The sequence below is a fragment of the Pelophylax lessonae genome, assembly GCF_965119305.1.
Source record: "Pelophylax lessonae genome assembly, chromosome: 3".
NCBI lineage: Eukaryota > Metazoa > Chordata > Amphibia > Anura > Ranidae > Pelophylax > Pelophylax lessonae.
The window spans coordinates 637,468,333-637,480,566 of NC_138770.1; the positions used below are offsets into that span (position 1 = coordinate 637,468,333).

Here is a 12,234-nt window from a genome sequence, read left to right on the forward strand (position 1 = left end):
CACAGGGCAACTGTGATAGGCCTTATACCATGTGATTACTGAGACCAATCACAGAGATCACAATAGTAAACAATGCTCTTGTGAATGGATGCCATTCACTAAATATGTTTACTAGTAGACATGTGATCGCTGTGAGTGGTGTCACAGAGATCACATGGTAGCTGGGTCAATCACAACGGTCTGGAATCAAGCACTGTGATCCTCTGTGTAGGGGCAGACGGTTCCTGAGCTGTAGACAATGTGAATGAACTATAGGCGTGCGTCCATCCGTCACCGTGACAGACGAACTTTTTGTTTTTTCATTTAGAGATTTCTGTGAATAGAACATGAATCTGTGCGGGTAATGTCCTGTACAGCCGCGCCAGTTTTAAATTGTGTTAGCAGGTATGGGGAGAAGAATCACAGTTACAGTGGGGAATTGCGGGGTGCTGCCTAGTAACATGTTACTGAAGGTGAACTTAGTCTTTAAACTCTATGAGGTGGCTTTGAAAAGTTAGAAATAAGCAACAATGCAGCTTTGATATGACATGCACTCATGTACATGCCTCTACTTCAGCAGCCAAATATACACTTCATCCCTGACCCCCCCCCCCCCCCAACCCAACCCTTTAGAGCAGTACACCTACTGTATATACACTTTCCAACAGTTGTCAACCGTGGATCATGTGAGCATTGTGATATAGCACTGATTAATAATTGCTATGCGCCTTACAGAAGGCACACACTTCTTTTTTTTTAAAGTCATAGGTGGCTATCATGTACCCTGAATATGAGGACAAATTTTACTTTAACAGCAATTACCAGCTTAGGTAAAGAGTACCCACCATATAGGCCAAGCAGTTGAAAATACATCTCGTTCCTGTCACTTTCATAGAGATCCCGTGTGATCTCCACACTTTTCTCCATCGCTTCTACCTGTAGCAACAAAAATAAAAGTTTCCAGTCAAGGATCACAGAATGCAGTCATATTTTGAAAAGTCAACATGTGCCATTTTGCTGGAGGACACCAGTTGCTGATTATCTGGCATATCTATCCGTTATAGACAAGAGCTCTGATGACGTTTGGTTGAATACAACTATAACCTTCAAACTAGATTTATTTTAAAGACGGATGATTTATACAGATTGTGGGCAATCTCTTGAGTTTTGTTTCTTGATATTTGAGCGTGTTTGCTCCTCTGATACAGATATGATACCTGATGATGTTTTTTGCTTTTGCCTGGTATCAGCAAGGTGAAGTGATAATTACGATCTCCCCTTAGCTTGATCACATCCAACGCGCTATTTAGAGATTAGATGTTTGTGACTCAGACACGGATAATGAAGCCCTAAAGAAGTGGTTCTTACCACGAAACATGTTGGCAACTTTCATGTGATACATGCTAGTGGCAGTCTCCATATGATACGTTACTGTGGTTAATGATTGTTTGACACGCACTTGTCTTTTTATATATGGTGGTTTTTAACTACTTCATACTTTGATATGATGCAATGTATATATTGAATAAAATGTGTTGTTTTTTTTTTAAATTCAGAATAAGCATATATTTATGTGTATTATATATTGTGATGTACCCTTAGGACTGTCTAAAAAGTCCATCATATATATATATATATATTCTTCTCTTGAAGTCCTACAGAACCTGTACTGTCTGTTGGCTGACAGAAACCGATCCTTTAATGGGTGATCGTTCAGGTAACCCACAAGGTGGAAGTACCTTGGTGAAAACCCAAGTGGACATGGACAGGCTAAGGGGAAGGGCGACAGACTGGAAATGCTGACTGCCCATCACAAAACTCAGATAGCATTGATGAAACAGGTGTATGGGAATGTGCAGAAAGGATGGTATTCTGTGGAGGCCAGAAAATCCTCCGGAAGCTGCAAAGCAATGACCAGCCTAGGAATTTTCCATATGAAACATCTGAACCTGTAGGATAAATTTTAGAGCTTTCAGATCCAGAATGCTCTTAATTCCTCCATTCTATTTGAGAAACATGAGTATTGAGTAGAAACCTTGAAATTGCTTTACAGTTATAGGTACAGACGTGCAGATGAGCCCTTGATGTAAAAGCTGTTGGGCAGCAGAAAGCAGTTCCACCCACCTAGATAGGGAAGGAGACAAGTTGGAGAGCATGAAACAGGGAAAAGGAAGCGTGCGAGACTAGTTTTTAACTAGAATTGTAAAAACATCTTGAACCCGGGCGTCTGAGATGTTCTGGGAGCCGAAAGACAGGAGACCTCTCCCCCTTTGAGAAGTTGGGGTGACTCATCACTGTGACTCCAAACATGACTAATTTGGAAGGCCATGCGTTTTTGAAAAAGTATGCTCCTGTCTGAACATGGCTATACAATATGAACATTCTGTTTGTGCCCTTTACTTAACGAGTGCCTTGTCAGACACCTCCCGTCCAGCATTCTTCGCTTAAAAAGACAAAGACGCTGCCAAGAAAATTGTCGCTTCAACAGTAAAGACTGACAAAGGGGGCGGAGCACCTGAAATGTGTAGCCCCCACCCATTCCTGACATCACAGGCTGGATTTGACAGTTTGTCTCTTCTTTATCGATGCTGTACATGCCACCGGCTTGCCTACGCTAATCGCTCCTGCTACATACAATGCAGCATGTCCTGCTCAGTGATCATTGTGTGTTAATCATTTTATGCCTGCTGGTCTGCCTTGGCTTCTGCATGCTGTCCAACAAGTAACACGTAAACGTGCTATGTTTTAATAAAGTGGTACAGTTACGTTAATGCAATGAGAAATGGTAATAGCAATAAACACAACAAGCAAATCCATCAGGTAAAAAAAAAAAAAAAAAAAAAAGGACATAGCATGCATTCAAACATAACCAGCACAGATCATATCTAGGTAATGGAGAGCTGCCCCCTACAAAGAACTAGTTTAAGACAGCGTAATGGGTGGAAAATGTTACGGTGAATACAAAAATCCTGTTTACTTTCCTTTTCATTGAGGGAAAAAAGGACATCGGAGTGTTGGGATGTTCAAAAGCAGTCTGAGGGATGGGCAACAGCAAACAAAACGCTATTACGCCCATAAAAACCATCTCAAAAACTGGGGACTGTCTACAGCTCAAAGAGCAGCCTGAAGGACCTTACGCCTGCATTATACATCAACTGAGGCCTGAACATTGACATGGAAAAACTTAGGAAGGCAACACAATGTCTTCATTCAAATGAAAATCAGAGACAATCTTTGGGAGGAACAACGGACAGGGTCGAAGAACCACCTTATCTCTGTGAATCGCCAAGTAAGGTGAAAGACAGGATAACGCCGCCTGTTTCGACACCCTGCACGCAGAGGTGATAGCCACCAAAAAAGGCACCTTCTGAGCCAGCGTAAGCAAGGGAATCTCCTGAAGGTTCTCAAAGGGAGGCTTCTGGAGGACAGAAAGCACCAAATGAAGGTCCCAAGGTGGCAACGGAGACCGCATTGGAGGAACAAAATGTCGGACACCCTGAAGAAAGGTACGCACCAGGGAGCGTGTGGCAAAGGGTCGTTGTAAGAAGACCGCCAAAGCCGGCGGTCAAGGCCATTTTCTGTTCAACCCCCCATTGAAGGAAGGTCAAGATCCGAGCCACAAGAAGGAGCGAGGATTAACCTCAAGAGACTCACACCACGCAATGTACATCTTCAACGTACAATGGTAGATCTTCCTAGAAGTAGATTTCCTAGCTTTTAGCAGCATTGGAAACACCAACTCAGATAAACCTCTATCCAAAAGCACCTGGAATTCAACAGCCAAGCCATCAAAGACAGCGACTGTAAAGTAGGATGGAAGATTGGTCCTTGGGAAAGTAGATCCTCCCTGAGAGGAAGCTTCCAAGGAACGTCAGCGACCAGCCGCACCAGATCAGCGTACTAAGCCCGGCTAGGCCAGTCTGGAGACATTAAAATGACCGGTACCCCTTCTGCCTTGATCCTGCATAGAAATCTTGGCAGAAGCTTGATAAGAGGGAAGGCATAAACCAGTTGATCAAAAACAAGAAGGATAATACCCCGAATCACCACAGTACTCCCTAATAGTTAAATCAGTAAAAGGTGAAGCACCAGAAGGTGCTGCACCTATCACAGTGAACTGTGCAGTCTCCCACCCCAAGCAGTATATATATGAAAAAAGGATATGTGTAACACCTAGGTAAATGGTGTACACAAGAAAAAGTGGGTTGATAGCGGATACACGGAGCATTTAAAACAGACCTTTATTGAAACCTTGATTGAATAATAAAAGACATCAAATTGAACCAGGGAAGTTAAAAAAGACAACGTTGTCTAATAGGGATAAGGGAAAGACCAGCAGCTGCTCATACTTTACCCAAGTCCATACATACACCAATCACCACAGTATCGGCAGATATAATCTGAATCTGGATAAACCATATAAACAGTCTTGGATTATGTGGATGTAGGTAGAACAAGGTAGCTGTGCAGTCACTGGGAGGTGGGAAGGTCCCCCTCTGGAGTAATATCTCAGCAATGTATTGAAATTGCGGATAATGACAACTAACCATAGTAGCAGATGATTAGTAGTCCAAAAATTGTGGCAGAGGAGGCACTTTAGTTACAACATGTAGATAATAATGAGATTAAGTGTCCATTGATCATCCATCCGCTCATGGATAAGGATCCCAGAATTGTGGATGGCAGGCAGTTCATAGATAGTAACAAAGAAGATACTTCAGCGACAAAAGTAAGGATTTGGAGCAGATTATGTATCCATCAATCATCCATCCATTCCCTCATGGATAACAGTTCTCAGTTATGTGATAATCACCAAACCAGTGGCTAGTAATAGGTTAGACAGCATGTAGGTTAAACTCAGCATATATATGGAGATCACTTGTGGTCAGCAGGAGAGGCTTGGGGTCAGGGGGAGTCACTGTACAAGTAGCCAATAGTCCTTAGTAGATAACATGTTCAGAGAACAAATGTGGATCTCAGTGTGTATCAGGATAATGCAGGCATGTAGGTAAACACTCTGCTAAGTGCCACACTGGTGCTTGCCTCCAAGAGCCATGTTGTGCTGATGCTGCCGCCGTCTCTCTTCCATCCAGTAACCACCATCGGAGCTCCGATGAAGTTGGCGTAGCTTGCCGACGAAACGCGTCAGCATCCCATCACCAGCACTGAAGTGACCTCGGGTTATGACCGGCCAACATACACCCTGCAGCTGAAAGCTGTTTTCTGAGCGGGAGGTGGTTACTGGATGGAAGAGTGACAGCGGCAGCATCAGCACAACACGGCTCTTGGAGACAATCACTAGTGTGGAACTTAGTGGAGGTCTATAGGGGTGAGTGTTCACCTACATGTCTCCAGCAGAGCAGTAGGAGAGTCCATTCGCAGGAGGCGGTCATCCAAGTAGCCCAGTTCCGCGATCCCCCGTTGGCGTAACAATGCTAGCACTGGTGCTAGCACTTTGTGAAGACCCGAGGATCAGAGGTGAGACCAAAGGTTAATGCCACAAACTTATAATGCTCCTCTCCCATGGCAAAGCGGAGGAGGCGCTGGTGACTGGCACATATTGGAATGTGAAAGTAAGAATCCTTGATGTCAATGGGGGCAAGAAAATCCCCCTGATGCAGGGATGCCACCACCGTGCGAATGGACTCCATCCTGAACCTCTGCACCCGCACAAAGCAGCTCAGCGCCTTGAGGTCCAGGATTTGACGCACCTTGCCTTCCTTCCTAGGAACTGTAAACAGGTTTGAGTAAAAATCCTGAAACTGTTCCGAAATTGGAACTGGGACAATTACCCCTTGAAGCAACAGGTCTTGTACTGCCCCGAACAGACCCTGTAAACGGTCCAGGGACAGGCGCAAGTTGGAAGAAAAGAACCTTGCCGGGGCACAAGAGTGAAACTGAGTACCTACTGCAGAGAAAGGGAGTATACCACCTGAGACTGCCCATAGGCTTAGCCAGATTCCTTTTCTGCCTAGTGTCCTACTACTGTAGGGGGCAGTATAACCCAATGATTATGAGATCAGCAGCTGTGTCCGTCAATGAACGAAAGAGAAACAATATTTTTTACATTCTACTATGAAACATATCCAATAAAAAAATAAAATAAATGAAAAAATAAAAATTTTTTCATAAATTTAGGCCAATATGTATCCGGCGCTATATTTTTGGTGAAAAAATAATCCCAATAAGTGTATATTAACTGGTTTGCGCAAATGTTATAGTATCTACAAACTTTGGGATTGTTATATTTACATTTTTTTTACCAGTAATGGCTGCGATCAGTGACTGCGAGATTGCGGCAGATATTCTAACACTGACGCTTTGCGGGAACCAGTGATACTAATACAGTGATTAGCGCTAAAAATATGTACGGTCACTGTACTAATGACACTGTATAGGAAGGGGTTAACATCTAGGGCACTCAAAGGGTGGGCCTAGCCAGTGTTTTACTATACTGTGTGAGATGCTTTTACTAGGAAGAGATGGAATTTGTTCCCTGCTTTGCAGGGACACAAACTCCATCCCTTCCCTTCAGTTAGAACGGCGATCTGCCTTGTTTACATAGACAGATTGCAGTTCTGTCTCTCTGCCTGACGATTGGCAGGTGCCAGAGGATGTGGAGTACCCTGCACACGCTGATCGCCATGCGCTCTCCCTACCCGGAAGTATAGAATCCCGTATATATACACATGTGATCTGGCGCACAGGTGCCACCCTGTAGCAGCAAAACTGCCATAGGGTGGACCTAAAGTGGTTAACAAAAGAGAAACTTTATCCAGTTTTTAAAAGCGTGTGGCAGAGTTAGACCTTATTTCAAGTTTTTGTTGCTCCGTTTGGGAAATTTTCCCCTCTAAAGGTCATGGCAACCACTGTCATTGAGACAGAAAGTAAGGGGAAATACAAAAATGTTTTGAGTTGCCCGAGTAAGAAAATGCTCCAATTCCTGTGACAATTGTTCTTGTGACAGCTCTCTAAGCTGGTATTTGTGTTCCCATTGGAGAAATTGCATCTCATTTCCTGTTATGTCTCCAAGGCAGGAAGTGAAAGAGAATCTCCCAAGCTGGACACTAATATATATATATTTATATACACACACACACACACACACACACATATATATATATATATATATATACACACACACACACGTTTTAGCATTAAATACACAAATATAAAAGTTGCCAGTGCAAGAATGGGGCAATTGTTAACACAGCAAGCATTACCATGTTCATCCTCGCGTATCTTTCAAACATCCAGTTTATCTTCCTTGGAATGGCTCTCAAGCCAGGAGTCTAAAGTATAAAAAAAGAAAACAGACAAATAGAATAAAGTCAAAAATGAATACATAGTAAACCACAGCAATCTCAAAGACCTATACTTGGGCATGAATATCCTTCATACAATGTAAAACTGTTCAGTGGCAAATGATATAGCCTTTTTAGAAGGCATTCAGTAACTGCTCTATTGTCTATGCTCACTTTTTCTACCAATTTATGGTGCTTGGTGGCTGTGAGGAGGCGGATATTTAGGCGGAGGGCAATATATCACCAGGTAACCTTTCCTATGACCAGACCCCACCCTTGAAGACAACATCAATGTAATAAAGTAACCAGAAGCAGCCAGGGTATGGCTCTAATGTTGATGAAGTCTTGACAGGATAGACGGTGCCTAGTTGTCAAATGTGTAGAAGTGCTTTGCTGCTCCCCAGATGCTGCAGGTATTCAACACTTCAGAATGTGTGAATACCTGCTCCCTGTGTTAGACAATATATGTTGTACTTCACAACATGGTATACAAGCCAGTGGGAGCAACCATACCATGTCCTGTGGAAAACAGGGTTTTTGTTACTTACCCAAAATGTTACTTACCCCCAAAAAAATAAATAATTCCATGTCTGAGTTCATTGACCGGCACAGTTCTTTTGAATCTTAACCAAAGTGTTTTATAGTGCCACCTACAGGAGTAGGACACTAGTCAAGAAAGAACACAGCACCGGGCCTATGGGCGGTCCCCTCGGATAAAAAATCTCCTCACTGCTATACGCAATTTCATAGCGGAGCAGTGTCACAAATATAAACTCCAATAGAGGGCTGAGGGATGTGTCCATCAATGAACAATGAAATGGATTTTCTGGTAACAAAAATTCCCCTTTTTTTTTTTTTTTAACGTTCATTGACAGACACTGCTCTTCTGAATCTTGACCATAGGGATGTCCCAAAGCAGTGCTTTAACGATAGGTGGGAAAACCAAAAAACAACTGGAGCAAACAGGCATACATGCCAACCACTCAATGAACCCCTAAAGCAGAATGGGGGTTTTATACCAGAGAGGAGTGCTAATAGGCAGTTCTGCATAATGTCCTACTCCTGTAGGTGGTGCTTTAAAACCCCATGGGCCCTGAGCCTTGTATTGTGCTCAAGAATACAGATTTTTCCGGTAAGTTAAAATTCCTTTTTTGTAGATCATATAGTACAGGACACAGGCTTCTTCAAATCATTATCAATTGGGGCCTCCAAAAAACAGCCCAACTGAGGGGTGGACAACCCAGCAAACAACAGACCCACGTAAAAAATGGGTCAATAAGTCACAACATGTACAGAGAGCAGCTTGTAGCACCTTATGACTGAAATCTGAACATCTACTTGGTAGAGCTTAAAAATTTGAACAGAAGCCCAGGTCCAGCCTTGGCTATTTGAGAAAGTGATGCTTGATGCTGAAAAGCTCATAAAGCACAACATAAATTGGGTACAGTGCACCTTAAAAGGGAAGGGAGAAACCCTTATCCTTAGACCATGGGCTCGAATGATAACATATCTAATTAACCTAGCAAGGGTGGAGAGAAGCAGGGAGCCCCCTGCAGGGAATTTTGGGAAGAAGAAATTGGAGGATGTAGCGAAAAAGCAGACTTTCACAGCAACGTATCACATTGCGAGAGTGGTGAGAAATTTCTTTGGGAGCAGGACATTGTGAGGGAAGGACAATGTCCTGGTTGCGGTGGAATAAGGAAAACACCTTAGGGAGAAAAAAAGATTTTGGCTTCAGGAAATATTGTCTTTGTAAAACACTAGGAAAAGGTCACTAACTAAAGAGACCTTCCTCATCAAGGTGACAGCAATGAGAAAAGCCACCTTGCAAGTGAGGTCAGACAAGAGAATATCCCTAATCGGTTTGAAGGGTGGCTTCTGAAGGGCTGAAAAAAACAGGTTAAAGTCCCACTGAGTCATAGGGACTTGTACAGGAGTTGGGGGTGCCCACTGAAAGTCTGCCAGAAGTCTAGAATTGTCCAAATATCATGTCCCCCAAAGCCACTTTGATGCAATAAGAATTACAGCCATGCCCCCTTTCTTGATTTTGTGGAGCAGATGCAGGAGCAGTTGTAGAGGAGCAAAAGCATAGATCAGGTTGAACAGATACAACTGAAATACCAAGACGTCCAATGAGAACAGTCCCTGGACCTGGCGACAAACCTTTCTGATATGTTGCTGAATCTGGATGCCAGAACATCCCCTCCCATAAGAGAAGGATTCTAATCTTTCTCCATACTATTCAAAACTAAAAAAAAGAAAAAGAAAAAAAGTTTTGCCTTTATTTATACTTTAAAGCGGCTCTTCAGTCATTTTTCATTTTCCATCTATTAAATCCTCTGCCCTTTTTGTTTTAACTTTTCTGCCAGTAAATACCTTATACAACCCTGTGACGAGACCAGTCTCGCCACATTGCATTGGAGGAGCCTGGTTGCCCGCCTGCTGCCTTTGGACTATGGACCAGACTTTAAAAGACTTTGACTCCCTGGCAATTAAACTGTATTCGTGGGGTCTGAGTGCCATTCACCTAATAATGTGCACTCCGACCTGAGCTATCTGGGGATATGTAACATGTCTATGTTTAGTGTATAAAAAGTAACTTTATATATTTTAAAGCAGAATACTGTATTTGGGTCCCCATGCTTGTAATGGAGTCTCGCTGTGAAAACTAGTTCTAGCTGCAGAGAGAGAGGGGGGGGGGGGGTTGTTTCCAGCAGCCCCCTCCTGAGGAATGTCTACTGATTAACTGAGACTATTGATAAACATGTTAATGAGCTCACCTGGCTGTCTACTAAGGGAGGAAGCCAGGATGCATTGTGGGGATGTTTTGCTTCTGGGAGTCTGTAATGTGATACATGTCTGTTTGTGTTACAGTCTTCCATTTGGTCCCCTAGGGGAGTGTCTACCAGGTGGGAGACCTGCATAAATACAGGGGCAGGGAGCCCTCAATAAACATACCACTGCTTGACCTTCCACACGGAGCTTTGTCTCGTTCTTGGGGGGATTCACTGTATGCTGTTGGAGACCGATTGCTAGGAATGTAAGCTGATGTATGCTTCTCCTGTTCGTCTGCTAGCAGCTATTCGTGAGGTTCCAGGTTGGAGTGCTATTTTGTACCCAGTTCGGGAGTATGGTGTTCCTGCAAGTAGCTGTGCCTGTCTAGCAGAAAGGGGCATATCTACTAAACGGATTTTAACCCCTTGTCTGCTGAAACGGTCCGTTACATTTGGTGGCAAGCGGCGTGATCGTTCCCACAGCCAGAAGGACAGCTACAGGAGACACCATTGCTCTGGATTTTACAATTGAGGGCAACGCATGTCCCAGTACAGCGACCCTGACAGCACCAGCATGGAACCAGCAGTGGAGTTCGATGAAGGTGCCATGGATGACCGAGATGCAGTCCGTAAAGGCATCTGGTACCAGGCACTGGGCATTGTGGAGTACCAACGGGGTGAGAGACTCCCCAAGGAAGACCAGCGGTTGCAGAAGCGAGTAGCCCTGCGGATGCCCTTCCTGGGGGAGCAGCCCCGGGAGGAATGGGTAAAAGAATTGGAGCTCCGGGTATGGCAGGAGATGTGGCTGGAGGATGCCTACCAGGCGCTGTGGTGGTGTGTTGCACAGTACCTGCCCTGGACAGCCGAGCATGACAAGCCAGAGGGAGAGGAGTTTGATGGTCCTGGCTTGTTATGGGAGTCTTTTTCAGAGCTGGAATTTGGGAGCCCTACACAAGCCCGGTTCAATGATCTCTTGGAGTGGAGGGAGAGCAGGTATGACTGGGACGACGCTCAAGAAATTGAGCAAGACCTGGTCCACCTGGTGACCCGGGAGATGGAGCTAGAACAGGGCTACCAGCAGCTGTTCCAATACTATGAGAAGGCTCAGCAGGAGAGCAGCAGGACAGACCCAGAGCCAGACCCATTCAGAGGGGACGAGATGGTAAAGTTTTACTGGGAAGATCCCCAGGTGGCCGGTAGAGATGGGACAGAGGTCTCTCCACCGGTCCTGCAGGGAATTGGGAGCCCAGTCTCCATTCCCCAGCGGCAGTGTAAAGTGCAGGGAGAGGAGAGCAGCGTCCTCCCTCCCCAGCGGCTGGCTGAGTTACAGGGGGCAGAGGTAGTTGTTCCTGCCCCCCAGCAGCAGAGTGATATGCCAGGAAGGCAGTGTGAAGTGCAGGGAGAGGAGAGCAGTGTCCTCACTCCCCAGCGGCAGCGTGATTTGTTGGGAATTGGGAGCCCAGTCTCCATCCCACAGCAGCAGAGTGTCCTGCAGGAAACAGAGAGCCTAGTCTCCTTTCCCCAGCAACAGGACACTGTATTGGGAGCAGAGACAGACGGTCTCCCTCCCCAGGGGCTGGAAGTATATGTGGGAGAGGAGCTTGTTACCCCCTCTCCCCATGGACAGTTTGATTTGTTGGGAATTGGGAGCCCAGTCTCCATCCCACAGCAGCAGCTTAACGTACCAGGGGGAGACAGTAAGCCCCCCAACAGTGCAGAGGGGACTGTGGTCTCTGCACTCACAGCACAGGGGGTAGGGACAGTCGGTCCTGACCCCCAGCAACAGGGCTGTTTAGCCAAAGGGAAGACAGTCGGTCTTCCCCCACAGCAGCATGGTGGTGTATCTAAAGGGGAGACAGGCGGTCTCCCCCTCCAACAACCCGTCTCCAACCAGGCTACTTCTGTGGTAGCGCTGGCACCAGGGCAGAGGACCGCTGGTCTCTGCCCTCTCAGCAACCCACCAAGGCAGTCTACCAGTCCCCCACACAGCCAAGGTGAGGCACCTGGACATGGACAAATTTCTCTTCTACCCAGGTGTAGTAGCCAGTTCTTTTGGGTGGGCTGTACTGCTGTTTCTGTTTTGTGGGTGGACTGCTGGACTAACAAGGGCACTGACCGGCAGGAGGTCAGGTACCCTGTTAGTCTTTTTGGAAAGGGGGAGAGATGTGACGAGACCA

General features: G+C 45.3%; 1 protein-coding gene across 1 annotated transcript in view; it reads right to left on the reverse strand.

The window, feature by feature from the left end:
* The window catches only part of LRPPRC (leucine rich pentatricopeptide repeat containing), a 402,453-nt gene that overhangs the window by 102,888 nt on the left and 287,331 nt on the right, over positions 1 to 12,234 (reverse strand). The window contains exons 26-27 of the mRNA XM_082250995.1: positions 7,203 to 7,271; positions 825 to 915 (exon numbers count right to left, since the gene is read on the reverse strand). Of these exons, the coding sequence (XP_082107121.1) occupies positions 825 to 915; positions 7,203 to 7,271 (160 nt within the window). The remainder of the gene's footprint in view (positions 1 to 824; positions 916 to 7,202; positions 7,272 to 12,234) is intronic.